The sequence below is a fragment of the Penicillium hordei genome, assembly GCF_028827395.1.
Source record: "Penicillium hordei strain IBT 12815 chromosome Unknown utg000002l_segment0_segment0, whole genome shotgun sequence".
Classification (NCBI taxonomy): Eukaryota; Fungi; Ascomycota; class Eurotiomycetes; order Eurotiales; family Aspergillaceae; genus Penicillium; species Penicillium hordei.
The window spans coordinates 3978431-4003386 of NW_026623143.1; the positions used below are offsets into that span (position 1 = coordinate 3978431).

At 49.7% G+C, this 24956-nt stretch overlaps 11 protein-coding genes across 11 annotated transcripts; 7 read left to right on the forward strand and 4 right to left on the reverse strand.

The window, feature by feature from the left end:
- Positions 1–44: 44 nt before the first annotated feature.
- On the forward strand, positions 45–1187 carry argB (ornithine carbamoyltransferase; the record flags this gene model as incomplete). The annotated part of the gene is made up of 1 exon (XM_056895892.1): positions 45–1187. The coding sequence occupies one exon, from the start codon at positions 45–47 to the stop codon at positions 1185–1187; it is 1143 nt and encodes a 380-aa protein (XP_056755640.1).
- Positions 1188–1921: 734 nt separating this feature from the next.
- N7537_004836 (uncharacterized protein) lies at positions 1922–3267 on the forward strand (the record flags this gene model as incomplete). Its single annotated transcript, XM_056895893.1, has 2 exons — positions 1922–2894; positions 2957–3267. 2 exons carry the CDS (start codon positions 1922–1924, stop codon positions 3265–3267), a joined length of 1284 nt encoding a protein of 427 aa, XP_056755641.1.
- A 542-nt stretch (positions 3268–3809) lies between these two features.
- N7537_004837 (DUF3984 domain-containing protein) lies at positions 3810–5231 on the forward strand (the record flags this gene model as incomplete). The annotated part of the gene is made up of 3 exons (XM_056895894.1): positions 3810–3815; positions 3878–4622; positions 4669–5231. The coding sequence occupies 3 exons, from the start codon at positions 3810–3812 to the stop codon at positions 5229–5231; spliced, it is 1314 nt and encodes a 437-aa protein (XP_056755642.1).
- Positions 5232–6311: 1080 nt separating this feature from the next.
- Positions 6312–7418, reverse strand: N7537_004838 (cut8/STS1 family protein; the record flags this gene model as incomplete). The annotated part of the gene is made up of 2 exons (XM_056895895.1): positions 7267–7418; positions 6312–7171 (listed from the first exon to the last, which is right to left on the reverse strand). The coding sequence occupies exons 1-2, from the start codon at positions 7340–7342 to the stop codon at positions 6312–6314; spliced, it is 936 nt and encodes a 311-aa protein (XP_056755643.1). The 5' UTR covers positions 7343–7418.
- Positions 7419–7822: 404 nt separating this feature from the next.
- N7537_004839 (ATP-dependent RNA helicase MTR4) lies at positions 7823–11171 on the reverse strand (the record flags this gene model as incomplete). The annotated part of the gene is made up of 3 exons (XM_056895896.1): positions 7823–8003; positions 8052–8617; positions 8673–11171. The coding sequence occupies 3 exons, from the start codon at positions 11169–11171 to the stop codon at positions 7823–7825; spliced, it is 3246 nt and encodes a 1081-aa protein (XP_056755644.1).
- A 204-nt stretch (positions 11172–11375) lies between these two features.
- N7537_004840 (cytochrome c oxidase VIIc family protein) lies at positions 11376–11848 on the forward strand (the record flags this gene model as incomplete). Its single annotated transcript, XM_056895897.1, has 4 exons — positions 11376–11438; positions 11495–11669; positions 11726–11758; positions 11823–11848. 4 exons carry the CDS (start codon positions 11376–11378, stop codon positions 11846–11848), a joined length of 297 nt encoding a protein of 98 aa, XP_056755645.1.
- A 446-nt stretch (positions 11849–12294) lies between these two features.
- N7537_004841 (Elongator subunit IKI3) lies at positions 12295–16757 on the forward strand (the record flags this gene model as incomplete). Its single annotated transcript, XM_056895898.1, has 9 exons — positions 12295–13432; positions 13486–13578; positions 13630–14189; positions 14239–14392; positions 14447–14789; positions 14853–15121; positions 15178–15311; positions 15371–15650; positions 15712–16757. The coding sequence occupies 9 exons, from the start codon at positions 12295–12297 to the stop codon at positions 16755–16757; spliced, it is 4017 nt and encodes a 1338-aa protein (XP_056755646.1).
- A 1773-nt stretch (positions 16758–18530) lies between these two features.
- Positions 18531–19851, reverse strand: mvd1 (diphosphomevalonate decarboxylase MVD1; the record flags this gene model as incomplete). Its single annotated transcript, XM_056895899.1, has 2 exons — positions 19745–19851; positions 18531–19674 (listed from the first exon to the last, which is right to left on the reverse strand). Exons 1-2 carry the CDS (start codon positions 19813–19815, stop codon positions 18531–18533), a joined length of 1215 nt encoding a protein of 404 aa, XP_056755647.1. The 5' UTR covers positions 19816–19851.
- Positions 19852–20010: 159 nt separating this feature from the next.
- N7537_004843 (cytochrome c1 heme lyase CYT2) lies at positions 20011–20877 on the forward strand (the record flags this gene model as incomplete). Its single annotated transcript, XM_056895900.1, has 1 exon — positions 20011–20877. One exon carries the CDS (start codon positions 20011–20013, stop codon positions 20875–20877), a length of 867 nt encoding a protein of 288 aa, XP_056755648.1.
- Positions 20878–21249: 372 nt separating this feature from the next.
- On the reverse strand, positions 21250–22125 carry N7537_004844 (SNAP receptor PEP12; the record flags this gene model as incomplete). The annotated part of the gene is made up of 2 exons (XM_056895901.1): positions 21250–21768; positions 21829–22125. 2 exons carry the CDS (start codon positions 22123–22125, stop codon positions 21250–21252), a joined length of 816 nt encoding a protein of 271 aa, XP_056755649.1.
- A 335-nt stretch (positions 22126–22460) lies between these two features.
- Positions 22461–24696, forward strand: N7537_004845 (nucleoporin NDC1; the record flags this gene model as incomplete). Its single annotated transcript, XM_056895902.1, has 3 exons — positions 22461–22715; positions 22806–23073; positions 23124–24696. The coding sequence occupies exons 1-3, from the start codon at positions 22583–22585 to the stop codon at positions 24694–24696; spliced, it is 1974 nt and encodes a 657-aa protein (XP_056755650.1). The 5' UTR covers positions 22461–22582.
- Positions 24697–24956: the final 260 nt, after the last annotated feature.

The window sequence follows — 24956 nt, forward strand, 5'->3', positions numbered from 1 at the left end:
TTCCTACAATACTCCAATTCCTTACCAATAACCTCCAGCTCATCATGGCTAGTGGTCTCACAGCTGCCGCCCGCTATGGTGCCCAAAGTGTAAACCAATTGGCCGGCTCCACCTCATCTTTGCGTCGAACACTCCAGGCTAATGGAATCCGACGATTTGCCCACCAGACACCGACTCTACCTCCCACCTCTCCTTTCGCCCCCCGTCACCTTCTCTCCATTGCAGACCTGACCCCTACGGAATTCGCCACACTGGTCCGCAATGCTGCCTCGCACAAGCGTGCTATCAAGTCTGGAGCTATCCCGGAAAGCCTTTTGGGATCACTCTCCGGAAAGACCGTGGCCATGATGTTCAACAAGCGCAGCACTCGCACCCGTGTATCCACCGAAGCCGCCGCCGTTCAGATGGGCGGCCACCCCATGTTCCTCGGAAAGGACGACATCCAGCTCGGTGTCAACGAGTCCCTATACGATACCTCCGTTGTGATTTCGTCCATGGTTTCGTGCATTTTTGCGCGTGTCGCCAAGCACGAGGACGTCGCGGGTCTGGCACAGCACTCCACCGTGCCTGTGATCAATGCTCTGTGTGACTCCTTCCACCCACTCCAGATCATCGCCGACTTCTTGACTATCTACGAGTCTTTCCCTGTTCAGGCGCACAAGCTCTCTAGCCTGGGCCTTGAGGGTCTTAAGATCGCTTGGATTGGTGATGCGAACAACGTTCTGTTCGATCTCGCCATTGGTGCTACTAAGATGGGTGTGGACGTGGCTGTTGCTACTCCTAAGGGCTACGAAATCCCTGCGCACATGATTGAAATCATTCAGCGTGCTGGCGAGGGTCTCGCCAAGGCTGGCAAGCTCACCCAAACCAACGTTCCCGAGGAGGCCGTGAAGAACGCCGACATCCTGGTTACGGATACCTGGGTATCCATGGGCCAGGAGGAGGAGTCCAAGAAGCGCATGAAGGCCTTCGAAGGCTTCCAGATCACTGCTGATTTAGCTAAGCGCGGTGGCGCTAAGGAGGGCTGGAAGTTCATGCACTGCCTGCCCCGCCACCCCGAGGAAGTGGATGACGAGGTCTTCTACAGCCCGCGCTCTCTGGTCTTCCCTGAAGCCGAAAATCGTTTGTGGGCGGCTATTTCCGCGTTGGAGGGCTTCGTTGTGAACAAGGGAAAAATTGTGGAGTAAAAACCGGTTAATTACGGGGTTTATATAGAAATGCCGAATACCTTTACCCGGCCAATGACAGGCACGATGATTTGATATTGCGGAGTCAGCTAATTTTGGAATGCCGAGGGTTCTCCGGTGCCAGCGAACCAATCAAAAGGCGCTCCGACAGCTTTGGGGCTTTCGGATGTGGCTCCCCCAAAATGGCGGGGGCTTCCGAATCTGAAACATGACCCTCTATTATATTCTGATGCAGATCATCCGGGTTGACTAAATTGTACAATACACTTGCTAGTTATCAGCTATTTGAAATCCCCAGAACTTTATCAAGAAATACATAGGCACAATATCTACGTTCGACTTCGGGAGTTGCTTCGCATTACCGAATTCGCCATCACTGTGAGCGATATAAAACAGAATATGACGACTATCAAAAGTCCCCAAAACTGCATATCTCCCAGTTCATGCTCGAGATTCGGAAAACATGGCATTTCGCACTATAGCCCGTGGGTACTCGGGAAATCCAAGGTAGAATCTCGGGATCATCTGTCATCCCACATTTACTGCATGCTCCGAAGGGGATCTCCAAGACGGTTCATCGGGTAATCCTTTGGGGGTGGGGAAATCCGAGCGGATATACATAAAGCTTGCTTGAGAACCTGGAATATCGATAATCATTCACCCAATTCTATTCCAGTTTTTAATATCTCAGAATCCCTCAACATTCCATTATCAAATTACCCCCTACGCACACAATGGGTTTCGAAGACAAACGAGTCGTAATCATCGGCGGCGGCCTAGGAGGCATGGCCTTCCTCAATGCCGCACTGTACGCCGGCCTGAATAACGTGCAACTATACGAACAAGCTGCAAAGTTTGGTGAAGTCGGTGCCGGTGTGAACATCACCTCGAACGCAAACCGCATCCTGGACGCCTTCGGTCTGCAAGAGAGCATGACGCGCAAGTCCTCTGGCAAGCTGCCCTGTTACATGGAATACCACGACTACAAGACCGGAGACTATGTTGGTCACATTGGTGAATTCTCGCAGCCTCACGCGCGCCTGCTGCACCGCGCTCACCTACTGGACTCACTGAAGGAGCGCGTGCCGGAGTCAAGCCTGAACTTAGGCAAGCACCTGGCATCCATCGACCGCAACACTGCCGCTGGTGCTGCACCGTATACCCTTCATTTCCAGGATGGCAGTATCGCCGAGGCAGATATTGTAGTCGGCTGTGATGGTATCAAGTCGAATGTGCGCCGGGAGATGGGCCTGGGAGACGACCCCAACTACTCTGGTCAGGTTGTTTATCGTGGATTCGTCGATTACAAAGACCTACCCACTGAGACAGCGGCACTATTGCGCAAGACTGTGAACTTCCGTGGACCCAAGCGCCATCTCCTGATCTTGCCTATTGGTAACCAGGAGACGGGGACCGATCGTGCTGGTGTGATTGGTTTTATGTCTGAGTCACTTGAGACATGGGACTCTGAGAGTTGGATGTCGCGCTCGGATATTGATATTCTCCAGGGGCACGTCCGTGACTGGTGTCCAGAGGTGCAACATATCATTGCTGGTCTGCGCAAGAGCTCCGAGGACGGCAAGATGCTCAAACAGGCCCTGTATGTGCGTGACCCTATCGAAAAGTGGTATGAGATGAAGAGTGGACAGAAGGATGCTGGTATCATTCTGCTTGGTGACTCGGCCCACTCGACTCTTCCTCATCAAGGTATGTTGCATCCTATCTATGTTTAGTCCTATCGCGGGACATATACTAACAGTACGCTATAGGCCAGGGAACATGTATGGCAATTGAATCCGGCATTTCCCTTGCAACGGTCCTTAGACACTGGAAGACAGATGACCTGGAGGCTGCATTCAAGTTCTACCAGGACCTGCGCAAGCCCCGGACAGACCGTGTCACAAGGACCAGCTACGAAGCCGGCAAGCTGGCTAGCTCAGACTCTCTCAGCCAGATGCCCGACAACTTCAACCCGGATGCATTGAGGGAGCGTATGAAGTGGATTATGGAGTATAATGTTCTAGAAGACTTGAAGGTCAAGGGCCAGGGATATTTGGACTTCAAAGGTTCACGCCTGTAAGCGTGTTAAGAATCCCAAGTCAATTCTCAGCAATTAAGATGAAATTGGGGGCTTTCAACACTTACCCTATTTTGGTGTTGTGCATAGACTTCATAATACTATTCACGAGCGGTTATGATATATATTGACATGCTCGTATAGACATTTTAATAGCTGTTTTATGCAAAGGAATAGATCTCTATATTTCTATACAATAAACTCAATTTCACTAATAAACAAGCACTCGTCATGCCATAATGGTATCATCGTATGATTTAACTGTACAACTGGACGATTTCTATAGATCCGTCATCTTTCGGTTATTCCACTGGGCATCCCATTCTGCTTATTGACATTCCGTACTATTCCACACAATCTATCTCTATCTCTATACATTAATTATATTTCTACCCTCGGGCAAAATAACCTTCTTCAACATTGCCGGGGGCCGCTCGGCCACTTTCACATGTCAACCGCACGTGCATCAACTCCGCATTTCCAGCATCCCGACCTCTTCGTCTCTAATTCTACTTGAGGTTTCAGCTGCAGCTGGAAAATCTATTATGGAGGTAAATACTAGATTGCTATCTGGACGAAAACATGAACCGGACATTTAACATGGCATATATAGTTCACCACCTCGGGAAGCTTCCAGTCCCGTCGCTCATACCCGTCCCTCCGCCACACATCTTTAGCACCCTTGAACCCACGATTTCCCATTGACGACGACACAGATCCAACAGAATACTTCAACAACCGCGACCATGAATCTCCAGCTAGCGGTACCCGCACGCCCCCAGCATCATCCTATCTATCCAGTGTCTCAGTCCCAAGCACGCCGCCGATCCTCTCGCACTCACGCAGCAACTCACGAAGCCGCCACACGCGCAGCAAGAGCTCTACCAGGGTAGGACCCTTAAGCGACACGAACCTACACAGCAGGGGCCTAGGCCATGCCCTGCACCACGTCCCAAACACACACAACACACAGACCGACATCTCGTATTCGCAAGGGCGACGCCCTCTCCCAGACAACACGCCGAAATCCAAATACGACGCAGAATGGATGCTCCGCGCAGGAATCGCCCTAGCCTCCTCAACCCGCGAGGAAAAAGGCCAAAGCTGGCTCTCCAAGCGCGAGACATCAACGAGTCTCGTCCCAGATACGCCCTTCGACGAAACATCCACTAACCGCCACCACCACCGCACCAAATCAGGTGCCTCGTCACGAATTTCCCGCTCTGGCGCTTCAACACCAGGAACCGGCGCTCTCTCCCGTGCCGGTAGTAGACGCGTCAGCCGGCGTGGCAGCAGAGTCCATCTAACCATGACCACCCTCCCGGCTGCATCATCTACCTCAACGCCAGTAGAGGGGAGTATACATACAGTCAGGTACAGACACAGACACAGTGACACGCACAGCGAGCCCCGAAGTGCGCGGGCATAGTCCTCTAGTACCAGACTTCGTAGACGCGCATATCCGCGCAGAGATGGAATCGCTACAACACCGATTCCCCGATGAAGACTCTGTGTACTGGGACCGTGCTGGCTCAGACGAAGATGAGACTTCGTCCGAGTATTCGTGTGACTCTGACGAGACGCCGGATGACTTCGATGAAGCGGATCTGCAGCAGCTGACGCGTGAGCGCGGGTTCGGGCTCGGCTCTTGGATTGATCGGCTAGTTGAGTGGACGCTTTTCGGGGTCGACGAGTGGCCTGTAAGTGTTCCGGCTGCGACGACTGCTGCGGTGGATGCTTCGCGTATTGGTACGGCGGATACTACCACTACTGTTACATTTGAGGAACCTGTTTTGGTGGATGGGCAGGATGATGATACGCTTTCGCTTGGGTCGGTTGGGGATGGGGGGTTGTCAGATCGGGAGGGTTCTACCGGTAGTGCTGCTTCTATTGAGAAGCCTGGGAGTCAGGGTGGGTGGGAGGATGCTGGGTGGTTGTTTCGTTTGATGAAGCGGGCGGTGATATGAATTATGAATTGTATTGAGTGATGTTCTTGGTTGGGCGTGGTTGTCTGTAAACAATTTTTTTTTTGTCTGCTTACTCGTCTTGTACTTGTTTATTAGCTTTGTTGATCAGAATATCTATGAAGTTGGCTATATGTGGCTAAGCAAAATCCCTAAAAGAATAGAGAAACATCCAAGTTTCTACCTTTTTCTACTTGAGGACTAAAAGCTCTAACAAATTTGATAAGATTCCAATGAAACAAGCTAGCGTGACTAAGGGGCCCTATCAATCAGCAACGTATCGAAAATATGTTGCGCGATATGACAGGATCAGAACGTATGTTGTAGACTGAGTTGGGTGGCGAGTGGTTCTCTTCTAATGAATAGAATAGGTTCAAATCTCCGCCAAATTTTCCAAAGCTGAGAAGCACGAGGATTAGGTTTGATGGCCTAATATGGAAATTGTCACTCTGACACGCATCATTGGAATATGCGAGGGATAAAATGGCACAAGCAATAGAAAGATGAGACCGAGTGAAACAGGCAAAGACAACTCACAACAGCAAAAGAGAAGAAGAACAAGAAGAGGATAAAAACAATGAGACATGAATGAAAGAGGGAAATGTATGCGACACCAGGGCGCCAGTTGATATAAAATGAGAGTATCAGAGTTGGAATGAAATACACAGATGAAAGGAAAGAGGAAAGGAAGGGTCATGTAAATCTGAATACAACAAATGAGCAAAGCAAGGACGAAAGAAAAGGATACTGAGTCTGAATTCATTGAAAGATTTGAAATCAAACAAGCTATAACAGCATTCATCTTGCAAAGCTCCAGCCGAAAAAAGAAGACAAAAAAAAGGAAAAGAAAAGCTGTAGGTTATCCGCCTTGAGTACTATAACGCCTGACCATGTCGATTCTAGGGTCATGCAGCAGGTATCGTGATCGTGACATACGTCGAAAATTGTGCGGTCAAAGGGGTATGGACCGTCAGTCAAGCTCAAATGAGAGCCGGCATGTATGGGGGGACGTGAGGCCGACACGCAAGAGCGGTGTAAATTTAATGGTGGTCTTTCGTGAGGAAATCGGAGTGGCGTGAGTTATCACCATGGTCCGACCTTGACTGGGGTTCCCAGCCCGTAAGTTCCGGAGAAGAGTTGATCCCGTATGGAGCCCATGTCGTTGTTGGCTGCGTGGGATGGTGTATCGGATCCACTCATCCATCCCAAGCTGAAGCCGAGTTCATTGACAGCTCCCTGTAGCTTTCCTCCAGAGGTTTGGTTGTGCTTGGCCAGCTTCTGATCCCAACCTCCGTACTGTAACTGGATGCCGCCACCTCTTTTTGCCGCTTCCCGGATGACCAGAACCCATGCCTTGCACATCTCGTCGTAGGCTGAGTCTCGTTCGATGTTGTTTTGTGGCGTGCTCCACCGAGGCAAGGCATGAATGATGTCGGTTGCCCCATCTAGGTAGCTCAAGGATGTGGACGCTTGGGTTTCATTTGGAGGAAGGAAGTTGGGTGTGAAGTCGCTCAGGGCATCAAGAAGGTTGGTGAGCGGCTGTCGAACTCGGTTGTAGGCATAATCCGATTCGGTGTTGCCACCCAACGGGAATGAGGACTGAAGGGCAGCCTGATAGTTTCGAAGGACTTGTAGGGTTGAGGAGACATTCGGACGTGGGGATGTGTGCACAACCTCGTCAGCGAGTTGAGGGTGACGCTCGCACATGGTCCGTACAACCGTCCGCAAGGCATCTGTATCGAGGGTCTCTAGCAGACGGGGCAGAGATAGAGGTCGGCCTGAAACGTTCGGTCGGGAACGTTTGATGTTGCGGTAGCTGTGAGGGAGTTGTCGAGGAGTGAAGGCGGGAGAGTTTGTGGGCGAAGCAGACATGCGTCCATCATGGTCGTTGTCGTCGTCGGCTTTCCGTTTACGGCTGGCATACGACGACGAGGGTGTAGACACTGGATTTGTCAGTATACAAATGCATCAAAGAGAACCACCTCAGGACAGAGAGCACAGATTATTTCTTTCAATGTCCGGGGAAGGGATATCTTACTCATACGGGAGGGAGAGAATCGGGAGTTCTCGTAGAAGTGAGGCGGAACAGGAGGTGTAGCCACCAAGCTGTTCATGGTGACAGCCGGATGGCGAAGAAGAAATATAATAGTCCAGAGGACTCGGATATCCAAAAGAGTGAGAAAAAAAAAGAACAGCAATAATGCAACCTTAAAGAAGAAGAGGATAAAAGGGTTGTGAAGTGGGGAGAGAAGGGTAGAGAAAGGTAGCGGTGGAGAAAAAGTAGGCGTTGCAGGTGGCAACGCACTCCCTTTGCGCAGCTTTTAAGAGATCTGTGCCCTCAAAAGGAGGTTTGACATGGATTAGAAAGGATTTTTATCTTTTATTTCTATAATGGTCTTTATAAAACATCAAATGTCTTCTGTCTTTCCCTTGGTTTCAATCAAATGTGTCAGATTTAGACTTCTTCACTGCTTTCGGGCAAGACTATATGAATACCCGCATCATCTACTACGTTCTACGTAATATGGAAAAAAGGAAAAATTGTGGGTAATCATATTCTTTGGACTCCGGCGATCATAAAAGGGATATCGTATCTACAAGTACAGGGACTGGGCAGCAACAATATCGCGGCGGACCTTGCCTAGGGCCTCCTCGAACTTGCTCTCCAGGTCCTCGCTGCCCATCACCTTGGCAGCTTGGGCCATCTGCCGCAAACACTCTTCCAACCGGCGGAAGACACGGATTAAGCTACCCTCATAGACATCGGTCATTTTGCTGGGATGGTTAGTACACTGCGAGAATAATGGGGCGGGGAATGCTTACCAGATATCTGCAAAAGACTTGCCCTGAGTCCACTCGTAGATCACCTCCATCAGCTCCCAGTGGAAGCTCTGAACGTACTCGTCCTCATTCACGGCCATCTTAGACTCCTGTGAAACCTTGGCAATGATGCGGGCCTGTGCTTGGATCTCCTTAAGTGGCTTCGCCAACTCATCCTTGGCTAAAGTAGGGGCTTCCTTGACCTTTTCTTCAAATACGAAACAACTCATGACGGAAGCAATTTGCTCAGCAGTCAGGTTGTTGAAGAAACCATTAAACAGCAACTCACTCAGCATCAGCTCATCACCTGTGCTAATCTCACAAGCAACCCGAGCCTTCAACTGCACGACTTCGGCTTCGTTGATAAATCCGAAACGACGGAGCACACGCTTACGACACTTTAGCTCATCAAGCTGCAAGATCGACATAGCTTCTGTAATCTGCTTCTTGATCGCCTTGATCTTGGCAGTCAGGTCCACTTTCTCGGCATATTGCTCGTACAATTCAGTCAACCGGGGCGAATTGTGCAAAGGATTACTCAGGAGGCGAGACTCAAGAACCTCGATTTTCTATATATGGTTAGCAGTGTGAATCATGTGTTAGAGGAACGGAATCTCTTCTTACCCGTAGCAGCTTCTTGAAGCTATCATCTTTGATCTGCATGTTCTCAATCGGATCAAGTAGCGGAACACCGTCTGGGAAACGCCTCTTAACTTCGCCAACAGACTTCATAACATCATTTCGAGAGCCGGGCGACGTGATGTCCTTTGGAAGCATGATGCGAATGTGAGATATTTCCGTGATGCAGCTCAGCACAATGGGAACGACCTCACTGCGAGAAGGTTCACCTTCCTTTGCGGGGTGAACACCTGGCGGAAGATCTTGGAAAGTCTTGGTGCCAATGGATGACCCTTCTGTTGTCCTCATCAAGACATCAACAATGTGAGATTGGTGAGGAGTCACTTTCTCGGTGTCATTGCTCGCCTGCTTACGCTTCTTTTGGTTGATCACCACGCCCCAACCGAAATCAGCATCCTTGTACTTAACGTGGATCAATCGTCCAGGGTGAATAAAAGTCAAAGAGTAGTTCGGGTGCGTAATGACATGCTGAACATCTTCGGCAAATGCGTCCAGTTGTTTCCGTAGGTCGTAGTATTCACGGATGGTACCCTCGTCTGAGATAATCATATTGGCCCGCTTCTCCTCAAGACCCTCGAGCTCCTTCTCCAAGCCCGAAACGCTTCCAGTGTTCTGGAACTGCTTGAAGCATCGTTCGAGCATGTATTCGGGCGAGATACCCTCCACACGCATTAGATTGAGAATCATATTGTAGCCAAGGTGGAATGCGGAATTGAGTCGGTCCTGTTCACCGCGCACGATCTCCTTCGCGACCGCTGGGTCCATCTCCTCTCCGACCATCATGATCACAATACCTCGGTCATCGAGACCTCGACGACCAGCACGACCAGACATCTGGATGAATTCAGACGGGGTAACCCAACGCTGGCTAGTTCCATCGAACTTGCGGACACTGGTGAACACCACAGTCTTCGCAGGCATGTTGAGACCAATGGAGAAAGTCTCAGTCGCAAACAAGACTTTGATGAGACCCTCCTGGAACAGAATCTCAATGGTTTCCTTAAGAATCGGCAGCAAGCCTGAGTGATGGACACCGATACCTTGCTGCAAAAGCGGAAGAATGTTTTGGATTTGTGGTAATTGGCGATCCTCTGGAGACAACATTTCGATCGCACTTTCGAAAACCTTGGATACCATGTTCTTCTCAGAATCATCGTTGAAAGTCAGTTTGCTCATCTGCAAAGCACCTGCTTCACACTCTCGCTTGCTGAAGCTGAAGACAATGACGGGGTTGTAGTTCTTGAGCATGATCATCCTGACAATCTTGAAGATATCCGATGGGCCCTTATTTCCACCCTTGTTGATTTGCTTGTCCTTGCCCTTACCCTTGCGCTTGGCCAACGCGTCGGCCGGGTCGTCGCCTTTCTTGTCAGCAATGGCGCTCATTGCTTTCTGGAAGTTCTCCTCGCGGAAGACTCCTTTTTCATCCACAACAAGATGGATACCCTCTCCACCAGCGGGGAAGAAGTAATTCTGGAGTGGGGTCGGACGATAGTTGGTGTAGACAACGTGACAGGGCTGGTTATGCATCTTGACGATCCATTCGGCGAATTGCATGGCGTTCGGGATGGTGGCGGACAGGAAAACATAGCGGACCTTATCGGGCAACAGAATGATAGTTTCCTCCCAAACAACACCACGATTCACATCTCGCATGTAGTGAATTTCATCAAAGACTACCCACTGAACTTCACGCATAATCTCAGAGCCACGGTACAACATGGAGCGAAGAATCTCTGTGGTCATAACAAGGCAGGTAGCAGTGGGGTTGATGGTCACATCACCAGTCATCAGACCGACATCACCGAACTCAGCAGCAAATTCACGATACTTCTGATTGCTCAGCGCTTTGATTGGACTGGTGTAGATTACTCGCTGGTTTTGTTTCAAACTTTGCGCAATCGCGTATTCTGCCACCACGGTCTTTCCGGCACTAGTATGAGCTGAAACCAGCACACTCTCCTCACGCTGGATTGAAGACACTGCAACCTGCTGGAAAGGATCCAGTGTGAAGGGCCATGTCTTTGCGGGGTTCGCCGGAGGCTTGTGCTGGGAGATAGGCACATAAGGGTAGTTCGGTGGGATTGCGACTTGGTGGCGCACTTGATGAGACACAACAACTGCAGAAGTGTCTGTGGCGCCTGAAAGTCCTCCATAAGCTGCAATTTCACGCTCTTGCTCGGTTTCGAAAGAATCGGCGACTACTGGCTCGGGTTCCTGATCCAATCGCGGCCGCTTCGTCTCGGGTTGCTCTGGTTCGGACGGAGTCGCGGGGGCTTCGGCGTCTGCTGAGTCGACGTCCGCAGCAGGTGCATCAGTCATCGCAACATCATCCTTCCGTTCGGTTTGGATATCTGCAGTTTTCTTCACATCTCCATTCAGCGGTCGTTTTTTGTTCTTATCCTTCTTCAAGCGCTTGGGAACACCTTCTGACGGTTTAACCGCCTGAGGCTGGTCCTCAAAGACGTCAAAGAGCTCATCCATCTCCAGCGGTTGCGATTGGTGATCAACCACAGGAGGAGAATGAGCGGCGTAGGTAACCGGTCTGGACTTTTTTTGGTTGAGAAATTTAAAAGTTCTATCCACATGGGGCAAGCGGTGGGGGTGATCTCGAGCAAAGGACGCTAAACCGGATTTCGAAGTATTGTAAACCACGTGATTCAAGATCATCCCATTCCGCACCTCGCGATGTTCACTTTGGCTTCGTCCGTGTCTTTCCGATCGTCCACTCTCTCCTCTTCGTTACTCAAGGTTAGTACCTCTCACTGGAAACCAAACCATTGCTCTTGCTAACATTTTGATCTCAGATGTACTCCTCCGCTATCCGGGCCAGAATGGCCACCTCCTTCGCTGCCCGTCGTGGTTTCTCCACCACTCGCACCCAGCTCGGCAGCCCCTACCACTACGCCGAGGGTCCTCGCACCAACATCCCCTTCAACCCTCTCACTAAGCACTTCTTCTGGCGCTACTGGGCTTTCATGAGTTAGTGACCTCCAATGGACATGTGCAGAGCCATGACTAACCCGGGCATCATCTAGTTACCGGATTCGGTACTCCCTTCGCCATTGCTGGTGAGTTATACCCCCTCTCTACGATCCCACACCTTGAGTATACTCTAACATCTTTTTCTACCAGTCTGGCAAACCTACAAGACCAAATAAATTGCCCTTCACACTGTATTTTTCATGCGATAACAGTCTGGGTGACAAGGTGGTCGAAAACTTGGATCGGGGTTGAAGCGGAGGCGGAGATCATGTATAAAGCTAGAGATTATTATCGAAAATTGGTTCCGCCCGTCACCAACCCGATTGTAATTGTGTAGATGTTGAAATGCGTAGCTTAAAAGGACGTTGAAATATGGATGAAGTCATTGGCTGAGCCGCTGTGGAAAACCAAAAAAATCTCTGGGTCGGCGCGATTCATATATCAGTCCTCACGAACACAACCACCCCCAAGCAACGAGACAGTTACAGTCAACAGGGAAGTAAGGCTGGTCTCTGGAATTTAATTTTCCTTCCTATCGTTCGAATTCCCTACATTTACTGCTTTGATCGCTTCATGGCGGGGTAAAAAAAGAAGCATAAAAAAAGTTACCCGTTCCTGGAAGATGCGCAATTTGAGAAACGTCCGTCTCGCTGAGACGCAAATTGAGAGCGAGCTACCTCTCACTGCCACAGCATGGGATACTGCTTCAGACTCGGTGGTGTGCACCTTTGGTCCGACCGAGAACAATGCAATCATTGAGGTTAGACGGAAACGTCCTGAGATCACTTCAACCGATCCCCTGTCTCCCGAAGCATTTGAATGTATTGCTTCCTGGGATGCTCCGTGCCCTCTGCCAGATCTGGCATGTGATCGTGTACTCTCCCTGCATTACTTCGCGGACAATTTGACAACCTGTCTGGTGCTAGAAGGAGGTGATATTATTGTTGTTCGCGAAGAGCCCCTTCCTGGTGAAGACAAGATCGAAATCGTCGGTTCGGTAGATGTGGGAATCACAGCTGCAGCATGGTCGCCAGATGAGGAAATGCTAGCTCTCACCACCAGAGCCCAGACGTTCTTGTATATGACCAGAGACTTCGAGAATGTGGCCGACATTACTTTCGCCCATAGTGACCTGCAATCATCACAGCATGTGTCAGTCGGATGGGGTAAGAAAGAAACACAGTTTCAAGGAAAGAGAGCCAAGGCTCTTCGAGACCCGACTGTACCGGAAAAGATCGACCAAGGAATCTTGAGCAGCAACGATGATTCCAGCACTACAATCAGCTGGCGAGGAGATGGTGCATATGTTGCTGTGAACAGCATCGAAGCAAATACTCGCCGTGCGATCAGGGTGTACTCGAGAGAGGGCACTTTGGACAGTGTGAGCGAACCCGTTGACGGTTTGGAAGGCGCTCTGAGCTGGCGGCCGTCTGGCAGCTTGGTCGCTGGAATTCAACGACTCGAAGGTCGGATCGACGTGGTGTTCTTCGAAAGAAACGGACTCCGTCACGGCGAGTTCTCTCTTCGTCTATCCGAAGAGGAGATGAAATCATGGGCTTCTCGCATCCACCTTGCCTGGAACGTCGATTCTACCGTACTTGCTGTCAAATTCCAGGACCGTGTACAGTTCTGGACAACGGGCAATTACCATTGGTATTTAAAGCAAGAGCTTCCTATTACGGTTGATACAAGTTCTTCGCTTTCATACTCTTTCGAGTGGCACCAAGAGAAGGCATTGCGATTTGCTGTTGGCTCCTCAGGTATGATATCCTTACATGAAGAGCGAACCAAGAATAAAAGCTGATTTGAACAGGTTCGATACTGGACGCGGATTATGTACTCGACATCAACCATGGTTCTACGTCTATTCCGGATGATGTTGGCGCTGTTGCAGTCATCGACGGCAGTAAGTCGTCTAATAGAACCTGATTAAGAATGTTACTAATACAAGTATTAGAAAATCTCAAATTGACTCCGTTGCGAATGGCTGGTGTACCGCCTCCCATGGCGCACAACGAGCTGACTTTAGAGTCTAACGCTATCGACGTTGCATTCAGCAAATCTGGATCACGCATTGCTGTGCTGATGAGCAACAAGCTTTCTGTTTATCTATGGTCTCTGAAGAGCCGACCTATTCCTATTCCTATCCTCGAGTCAAGCTATCCGTTATCAGATGACCCGGCTAGTCGGCCCCGTCAGATTGCGTTCTTGAATGAGAATGAGGTCTATGTGCTCAAGGACAACGGACCAAACTCGAGCCATATTGAGAGGACGATCCTGGACACTCGAACCACCGAATCTGTATATCAGGCTGGAGACGAAGAGCAACTGGCATCGATCTTCGCCGGTATTGGACACCATGCTCTGTGGTTCTCACATGCCCGCCAACCAGCTCGTCCTGTCAGCTACTCGAGCATTGAAGAGTCGCCATCGGGAAATCTAGATATTACTCCATGGGGTGAGAGCCCCAATGTTGACAGCCACTGGGCTCGTGTTGTCTCTATATCTGAGGACGAGGTAAGATTATATTCGTTTTGTATTCCCAGATTTCTGCTGACTTTGGTAGCGCATTTTGATTGCAATGACGAGAACTGGTGCCTTGTATGCTAACAAGCGAGTCCTTGCGCGAAACTGCACATCTTTCCTCGTGACTCCATCGCATCTTTTGTACACCACATCGGCACATCTTCTGAAGTTTGTTCATCTGAACCATGTGGATGGTAAGATTATTTGTTGGGCGTTTATGTCTTCATAAGCTAACATGAAAACTGCAGAAATGGAAGTTCCCGAGGACACACCAGAAACCGATGAACGGTGCAGAAGCATTGAACGTGGTTCTCGGTTGGTTTCAGTGATACCGTCGATCTTCGCGGTCGTTCTCCAAGCTCCCCGAGGAAACATCGAGACAATCTTCCCTCGTGCTCTAGTATTGGCTGGAATCCGTACCTTCATCGACCAGAAGAAATACCGATCTGCATTCCTTGCCTGTCGCAGTCAGATGGTGGATCTCAACATTCTCCACGATTATGCCCCTGAGCAATTTATGGAAAACATCGCTCTGTTTGTTGATCAAGTCAAGAAGATTGATTACATTGATGATTTCATATCGCGTCTGTCGTACGTCAATGCACAGTCTTATATATATACAAAAAAAAAGACTATTTACTAACGCTCACACAGGGAGGACGATGTGTCACAGACACTGTATAAAGACACACTGAAAATATCCAAGAACGTATCGGCGGCTGTTGCCCAGCCGGACGGTCCAGCAGTTCCCTCAGTGCCAAAGATTGGCAAAAAGGAGAGCAAAATCAACAAGATCTGTGATGCATTCCTGGCAGCTCTTCAAAACCGTGTCGACACCAATTTGCAAAATCTGATCACAGCCCATGTTTGCAAGTCACCGCCTGACATGGAGGCAGGACTGGGCCTTGCCGCAGGACTAAGAAGTATGTGCTCGGCTCTTTCGTCTTTTTCGATAATCGGGCAACTAACCGTATTACAGCACAACATCCCGAACAGGCTGAAGATGCTATTGCACACATGTGTTTCTTGACCGATGCTCACCGGCTTTATTCTCACGCGTTGGGTGTATATGACCTTGAGCTTACATTGTTGGTTGCTCAACAAGCTCAGATGGTAATACTTTCGGATGGAGACTTTGGTCGTGTTATGACTTACCACTAACAAATTCTCAGGATCCTCGCGAATACCTACCATTCCTTCGTAAGCTTCAACAGCTTCCAGAGATTCGGCGTCGGTTTGAGATCGACAATCACCTTTCTCGCTTTGAAAAGGCTCTGGGGCATTTGTATGCTCTCAATGCTCACGATGAGATCAGAGCATATGTCGTCAAGCATGTGTTGTATAAGGAAGCCCTTGAGCTTTACAAGTACCAAACAGAGCAACAACGGGAAATCACCGAGCTCTATGCCGATTATCTACAGGATCAATCGAAATACAAGGACGCGGCAATTGGTACGTGGTTTGGTTGCAGCACAGCAAGACAAAATGACAGCTAGCTAACTTTCAACCCCAGCGTACGAGTCTCTCGAGCTTTATGAGAGTGCTTACAAGTGCTTCAATCTGGCGCACAAATGGCGCGAGTCATTGTACTGTGCCATGATGGCATCTCTATCCGAGGAAGATCTGGCTGCCCACATCGACGTTCTGGCCACAACCCTGGTTGACGAAAACAAAGACTACGTCTCGGCAGCAACCATCTACGCCGACCATTTGCATGACATCGTCACAGCTGCACGGCTTCTCTGCCGAGGATCCAAGTTCGCCGACGCAGCGCGTCTCCTTACACTTCACGGCAAACAGAGCCAGGTTGCCGAAATCGTTGACTCTGGCCTCGCTGAAGCAATGGGCAATATGACAGACCTTCTTGCTGACTGCAGATCTCAGCTCAATGCCCAGGTCCCACGACTCAGCGAACTCCGTCAGCTTCGTGCCGCTGACCCGCTTGCTTTCTACGGTGGTGACCCCACCGGCGGAGACACGGGCGTCGATATCCCGGACAACGTCTCGCTGGCCCCGACAGATGCATCTACGCTTGCTGGTCGCTCCATGTTCACCCGCTACACGGGTAACACCGGGAAAACAGGCAAGACTGGAATGTCACGTCATACTTCGAAGACTCGCCGGCGTGAGGAACGCAAGCGTGCTCGTGGTAAGAAGGGTACCGTTTACGAAGAGGAATATCTCGTCAACAGTATCCGACGACTCATTGAACGAGTTAACTCGAGCGTGTCGGAGGCTGAGACTCTTATCGATGCCCTGCTGCGTCGTGGCATGCGTGAGCGTGCAGCTGCTATCGAGAAGGCATTACAGGAAGTCTTGACTATGTGCGCAGATTGCCGGGACGAGGTATTTGAAGTTCCTCCCCCCAATGCAAAGAACGCGAACGAGGACCAGGAAGATGAAGATAATGATGTCGAGCCTATCATCCCTCCTATTTACGGAGGCGGAGGCGCTGGCGTCTTGAGAGAAAGTATAGCCATTGTTGAGGGTGGTGGTGCCGCTCGTGTTAAGGAGATCCCTATCGTCAAGGAGATGAAGAAGTCTTCTTTGCTGGCTTGAGGCAGTCTGTGGATATGCCTCTGCCAATTAGCATCTAGATTACGAAATTAAAAAAAAAAGTTGCTTCAGTTCCAATAATTCCACCTACAAGTATGTAGCTTGAGAAAGTGGTTTTGAACGCATAGTCCTTGTCTACGATATATATTGGGCTTTAGCCGTCAGTGAAGATGGCCTGCAATTCAAAGTCTGTCTCGAGATGAATTCCAAATAGCATCAGGCTTTTTCAGATACCCTTATGAAGTTAAGACAACAAGGGATATTCGGCGTTTGGCACTGAGGCCTCCCCGGCAAAGTCCCTGTTCCCATAGCGAGTTCCTATTTTAGTCCACAGGTTACACTTGTATGACTTCCTAGCAGCTTTCTACGAGACAAAATGGAATACCCTCCGCAATAGCCTATTCTCGACAGGAGCCTGGCATCAAGCGTTGTGTTTGTACAGTCGTGGGAGAAGTTCAGTCTCACCGTTAATTGTTGACATCCTTGGACAGCAAATTGAGCGTGGTGTCCTTGGAGCTATATGGCCATTATTCTATCATTGTTTTGCCTATTTTCTTATTGAGAGACCCCATGGTCTAGGAAGTGCTTAGTTTGTACACTTGAAGATATTAACAGGTGAAAACTATATCTCTTTGTATGAAGATAATTCAATTTTGACTTGAAAGGTATATATATACATGTCCTCCGGACGAACATTCAAATGGTTAACTGCAAATCTATGTTGCACAAGTGAACTTGATCATTCATATAGTGAGAATCGTAAGTGATGCGACTCTAAAGTGCGGGGGACATCCTGAAGCGATCAAGACATATACTACATCTGTCGAGATAAAGTCGTACAATAGACACAGTTTCCTCACTCGATGACACAAAACTGACACATATATGTTGTGCCTCCCCTGGATGGCCAGTTCTCAAGTCAACTGAACATTTTGTATAAAGTATCTAGGATGGGGATATAAAAAAATGACCATGTCCCGCATCTGAATACTAGGACTGCAGCCAAGAAAGCATACCAAAAGAAAGCCCCAAGCAAGGCCGTTCCTTTGCAAGAACCGTAAGTGAGCCTGTCAGGTCATCTATTAGCTGGACCCAATCCCATAATGTCTTGACTCAGACTATGCACCTCTCTATCTCAACATATTTCACCTTCCTCCTGGGCCTGGGAATGATAGTGACAGCCCAAGTGGGATTCAGGTCTATCAAATGCGTCTGTGACGGCATTACCGAAAATTCTCAAACTGCCTGTGTTCAGACTGGTGGAAGCTTCAATGCCACCGGCTGTGGATTTGCAGGTTGCTGTGTCTATGCCAACAATGAACAAATTAGGTTCATTGAGAATTGTAGGACGCTAGGATATGGATTTAGGCGCTGCGATGATTGTCGTTCTTGTTGACAGGACAGAGGTATTCGCCTGGTGGAAGTACAGTAAGACAGATATTGAACGTTTTTAAAGTTAGAAGCGAACATTCCATTGATTGCCGAGGTTGCATGTATTGTGTCGTGTCATATCAAGTGCAAGATATATTATTATTATGAATGGAACTAGATCTATTGCTTTAGTAGAAACCGAGACCCCACTGCTGCCATGGTATTATTACGTTCTAGATTATCGGAAAGAAAAGAAGATACAGCGAAAGGAATATCTGCATCAAGCTTGCATGGCCACGTTGGATTGTCCGCACAAGAACGGTGGGGTATCTTTTAGGCCGAGAGGCCATCCAAGGTTGGCCAAAATGGGAATACCGATTTCCCGGTATAGCTTATTCAAACTTTCTAGAGAGTGCTGAGGATCTCACCAGTCTCACTGATAAGGTGATCCTCAACCTTGACAGGGCCCTCTCCGACGCCAGTCAAGATGACACGGCTCACACCATCCTTCAAAACTTCGATGGCGCGAGAGTCAACCTGATCCAAGGAAACACCAGCAGTGACATTGGCCACTCTCTCGTAGAATGCGCCGTCCCAACCCTCAGTGTTGGGGCCCAGAATAGCCTTGACGGTGCCAGCCACAACCTCAGAGTCCTTATCTTCATAGTAGATGACAGCATTTGGGCCAGCATCGAAAGTATAGGCACAAACCGTGCGGCCAACAACGCGGTTGATGTCGTGCACAAGGCGGACGGCAGCACGAGAGACATCGTTCATGTAAAAGATAGGGGGCCACGAGTCGAGGCAAGTGGCGTGGAAAGTGTTCGAGTCACGCATGGTAATCTCCGCGAAGTCGTGGAAGTTGCGGTTTTGAATAGCGGTCTCAATGGCAGCCATACGCCCGGGAACAACGTTCTGGGCACGCTCAGCGAAGAGAGCGGAGGTGGCCACAGTAGTCTGCATTCCCTCTGTGCTAGGAACATCCTTCTTTTCGGCACTGACAACCAGAACAAGAGCACGCATCTCAGGCCAGTGAGACGCAGGGGCAACTTCCTCGGCCAGGCTGTCGCTTCCATCAGCAAGCTCACCAGTGCGCCATGCGACGTATCCGCCCATCAGGGAGCGGCAGGCGGATCCAGAGCCTTGACGCGCAATGCGGCTCAGGTCCTTAGGGGACTGGGGAAGTTTGTAAAGGTCGGCGACAGCGCGGACCAACGCTGCGAAGCCAGCCGCAGAGCTGGCCAGACCGGCAGCAGTGGGGAAGTTGTTCTCGGAGACGATCCGGAGAGGATGGGCGGAGAGCTTGGGGAGCGAGGAGTCGGCATCCTCAAGGGCCTTGCGGAGGGCACGAAGGTTGGAGATACAAGCGAGTGTGCGCTTGGAAGACTGGATGTCCTGGGGACTGCCGTTCAGGTTCAGGGTGTCCGCAGGTGGGTACTCGGCAGAGCAAGAAGCAGTGGTCAAGGTACGGAGAGAGCGCTGAGAGAGTGTGACTGAGAGAGAGGAGTTTGTCGGGAGATTGAGAGTAGTATCACGCTTGCCCCAGTATCTAGAATAATTTTGTTAGAACAGAAATATTTGGTATAAAAGGGACGAGGGGTAATCATAGAGCGGCATACTTAATAACAGCAATGTTCACCGGAGCGGTGGTAGTGGCCCGGTAAACAGACTGATTCGATGTGGATGCCATTTTTGCTTCAGATGAATAGAAGAAAGATCAATAAATTTCTCAAGAACCACAAGAGGCATGAGGGGGGAATTACTACTTAGGGGGATTGTTGATTTGTCTGGGCGGTGAGGGGGCAAAATAATTTCTACGGCGTAGTTCTAGTTCCGCGTCGATGCGATCGACATCCTCCAGTCATTGACCTCTAATTATTCAACAATGGGAGCTGCAGCTAGTACGCCATCTGCGCCCTCCGTGGAGCCACCGGCAGCAACTTGTCCTGTGGACCACAAAACCCGTGAGGTTTGGCTGCAACAAAATAGCAACTCACCTCATCCTACCTCCGATGTCCCTGCCGAACAGGGCCAACCGCGTGCCAAAGCACAACGGCCCCTATCAACAGACCGCGAAGTGAGCACTATCCCTCGAGCTGGTGATTTCAGCTCAGCCGGTGCGTGCCCCGAAGCCAACAAAGATTCTCCATCCCCATACGCCGCGTCGCATGGAACCCCGTCAAATGCCGAATCCGAGACTGGCCGGGATGAAGCTACTGGAAATTGGATATATCCATCGGAAAAACAGTTTTTCGAGGCTTTGATGCGCAAGGGTAACACTCCTGGATCTACTGCCTCAGCCTCAGAGCTCGCGACTTCCGTAGCCTCCATTATCCCCATCCATAACGCCGTCAATGAACGTGCATGGGATCAAATCCTTGAATGGGAGAAAAAGGGCCCCTCGGCCGACCCCGGGAGCAAGAAATGCGGAGGACCAAAATTATATTCTTTCCGGGGGCTTGGAGTCGACCCACAGTACCTGAGTCCGCGTGCGCGAATCAATGGATGGCTTGGCTACCAGCATCCATTTGATCGACATGACTGGGTTGTTGAGCGCTGTGGTGGTGAAAAGGTTGAATATGTTATCGATTTCTATCAGGGCAAGCCATCGGGAGGCAATGGAACCCCATCGGGCCTGGCTGCCAATGCCAATGCCACCCCCGGGAAGCTCAGTTTCTTCCTCGATGTTCGGCCCAAATTGAACACTTATGAAGGCTGGAGACTGAGGTTCAACCGCTTCACAGGTCTATAAAGGCATCATTGATGATCGCCTTCTGGCGGGATATACTTTCGCACTGCACATACAAAGGCGACAACGGAGCACGGGCAAGATCTGGGACCCAATTGGGTATATTTTGCATGTACAACACATACTTCTGTACGATATCAGGCTACAGGATTAAGAGACAGCGATGAATTAATGTTCTCCATTCCATACAAATCGAAGGTTGGTAACGAATGCGTAAATCAGAAGTAAGAGAATGAAATGAAGCAAAAAGGTGAGATGCTTGACTAACGGAAGTGCAATCATGCAAGAGGGATATCGTGCGCGTACATGACAACATTAAAGACGAAAACCGTGATGGTAGCCAATAAACAAGAACGAGAAAAAGAAGAGAAATATCTACCCGAGGACAATGGCAAGCACAATAATAGCAAGGATAACGGCAAGAATTACAAAAAGACAGCAGGCTCTGTTGCGCGCATTCTTCTGATATCTGCTGGCACTGCGCAACTCGACATTGGCGCCTCGAGTGTCCTGGGTGACATTTTGGACATTTTCGCTGATGATATCCAACTGCCCTCCTTGTTCCGTAACGATGTGCGCAACATCCCGGAAGAGCTCATTCAGCTCTCCGACGCTTTGTTCAATGTTCCGGATCTCTGTCTCACGCTCGATGATCAGGGACTCCTGGAAGTCCACCTCGCCCTGGTTTGCCATACGGTGCTGTTCCTCCAATAGCTGTTCCTGTAATTGGACATCGTTCTCACCGGACGGTTGCTCGCCTTCTTCAAATGCTGTACGTGCAGCAACTGCAGAAGCGCGCTGTTTCTCGAGTGCACGACGCTGAATAGTTTGGAATTCATCCAAGGTGGCCTTGAATTCGGACGATAGCTTCTGCTGTGTCCATTTCTGGGAGGGCTATAAGTTGGGACGTTAATAAGAAATTTTCAGGGGTGAATGGAATCAGATGGATCATACATTGACGTCCTCCCATGTCTGGACCTGCTTAATCCCTTCTCCTACATCCCTAAACCCCGAACGGGTCTCTTCAAGCAAATTATGAACTCGTTCGCGCACACGTTCTGTATCACGTTTGGTTCCAAGAAGGGCAATTTGGTTGGATAGGCGAGAGATGTTTGATGTCAATGTAAATAACTGATCTGAGAGCTGCTCGGCTAGATGGTCGAAGTCCGGATCGTCACGGTACTGCGGGTCTTCACCCCTGCGTATGGTGGTAGGCTGAGCCTCCAGCGAGCTTAGTCTATCAAAAGACATTCTATGTGTAATTGAAAAGCAATAAATGAGTGCTTAAAGTGAGGGTAGGAGAAAACTGGATACCAAATGGGTTATCTGCAGGTCCCTGCTGCCTTCGATAAGCCGTCTTAGTGTTCAGACCGCCCTCACATGACGTATTATGCAACCACTAGTCTATATATGGACTAGATCATGTGGCACAATACACACTTGAGCCACATATCACATGACTATAGGTGGCTGGTGTGTTTTGATGCCTCAAAATATTCTTTGGCGGACCTCGTCGTTGATTGATTCTATCCGACCGGCTCAACACAACCAGCTGTCAGCCGTGACTATTCGCCAACGCAAGTCTTTGGTCCGCCAATTTCGCTCTCCAGCTCCCGGAGCTCTCCATACGACCGTTATTCTGATCATGCTCTAATCTTCAACTATTTCATTCTCTTCCACGAGCGCATCCCACTCCCAAGCTTACACCATGGCCGTCGTACAAACTCGGCCCTACAGGCGAATCCTGACTTCGGCCTTACACCGAAGATTTGTTCATGCGTCTGCACTTTCACTGCTGGTCTCTTATATTATCGCAATTGCGATCGGGGAGAAATCGTCCTGTAAGTACATCGCAACCTTATCGGGCCGAGCCTCGAAGGCTCAGTTTCAAGTCCTGGAAGTACAAAGAACTGATAAAAGTACTCATGCAGTGTTCTGGTTATGGTTTCCCTTTGGTAGTTGCGGTGTTCGAACCGCGCTACTCTTCATATCCTCTCTCACCATTTTCGTCCTCCGTGTCAGTCAAATGCACATCGGCACGAGAATAGCTAGCTCCTCGTTCGGCATTGTCAGATCTTTCACCCTGTTACAAATTGCGCAAACCTTTGGCTGGTACATCTTCTCAGCATGGTGGTTCACCGTCGTTTATGTATGGTCGTCATCGAGTGATTCTAACCTCGAGCTTGTGAAACGGGGCAGGTGCGTTAAGTATGCTTTAAACGATTCCGATCTGGACTAATGAGATATAGGCCACACGAGCGACCGACCCTGAACGAAAGGCCGATTTACCTTCATTCCTTCCATATGTTCTTAGCATGTGTGCAAGCAGTGTTCCACCTCTACTACGACTATGACCGCATTGCAGTGCCCATCGCGGATAAAAAATCCAAAACAGACGACGAGCGTACTCACCGCGTACCGCCAACCTCCAAGTATCTACAAGGTGCTCTGGTGCCAGAATTAGCCGCCGGGGCTCTCAGAAGCGTCACTGTTGCTGGAGCGTCTCTCGTGATATACCCCATATTTTTCAGAAGCTTTGCATGGAGCTGGTCTTTGTATTTTGCCAAGCTCTCTTGGAGCTTCCCGAGATCTGCAGCCGAACCTCAGAGCTTCATTCCCTCGATTTTCCCCTACTTCTTCTTCAAAACTTTGCTCCCCGGAGTGATGCTTGTCCTCTCCTGGCAAACCGCCAACCTCTTTTATTCTGTGTTCATCGGCAAGGAGCCTTTGAAGCGGGGCCAGCCACTCACAACAGAAGCTAAGGATCCTAATGGCAGTCTTCTTAGTGGCCTCAGGGCGAAGAAGGAACTTGTGAAGGTTTTCGCACTCTGGGAACTCAGTCTCATCAGCCAGCGCGTCCCCGACCGCCGGAAGGCAATCTTCAATGAAATTGATCGCGAGGGTGGTTCTGCTTGGTCCCAGGTTCTTGCTTGCACTACCGATGTAATCAAAGCCATCAACAGTCGTATCGAGGAAAGCAAAAATCCTGCGCCTGTTACCAAACCTTTCCCGCAGGCGGAGAAATCTGAGCCTGTTCTTCAGACTCTCCCGCGACTGTCAGAACCGATCAAAGACGACAACATCTTTACTACTGCCCCCCAAGCTACTTCACGCCAGGACAAATTTGGCGACGCGTTTAGCTCGGCAGCTAAATCCTTTGGTCAGTCAGAAGACTGGACTCCAACTGCGCGAGCCCGAGTCCGTGATGTTTTCGACCGGGCATCATCCGCAATGCTTAGCCCTGAGCAGAAGCAGAAATATCTCGGCTCTCCTCAGAAGTTCAAGCTACTTGCCGGCGGCCCCTCCACAGCTCATAAGCCCGAGGACATGAACCCAATCCTGGCGCAGATTCTCCGCTCGCCTATCGGCCAACCCTTCCGTCAAACATACGCCCAACGCCTCTCTGCTATTGTTCTTGGCACACCAGAGTCCTCTCTATCTTTGATTGTGGATGCCGTCGAGTCGTTGACTCGACTCCTCATTGCCAGTTTGGCCGAAGATCCATATGGCAAAGTTCAGGCCGATGTGCCCTCAGCCGTGCGACTTCTGACCCAAACCACTCTCACCCTGGATGCATTTGCCCACCAGGGTGGATTGGATGCCCACTGGACTGATATCAACTTCCCCCCTTCGAGCGATCCTCAGGCTCAAGCAGTTGCCCGTCTGGTTCCAGATGTTGAAATTGTGCTTGCTGCACTCCGTGCTGGTCTTAAGGATCTACTGACGGCTTTCAGGCCTTACCTGCGGGATATCGGTATCGCAGGAAAGGATCTGAGGATAGCAAAGGAGGCAGCTGGCATCGACGGGGAGGAGGTGTTATGATCTATGATGGTCTTTCTTTTTGCTGCAATTTTTTAATGCTCACTATATCTCATGATTTCTCTTCACAAAACTTCATGTATTGCTATCTCTCGTCCTATTCTCTAATCCTACCGGGATTGATATCAGTGGACAAATGCATGGTTAGGCGTTCTGTTTAAGATGGGCGTGGTGGATGTTGGCTGATATACAATATCAGCTTTAGTAAATGAATACCTTGTTTCCATCAGTGATGTTCTCTTGGATTCTAATTATTTTGTAAA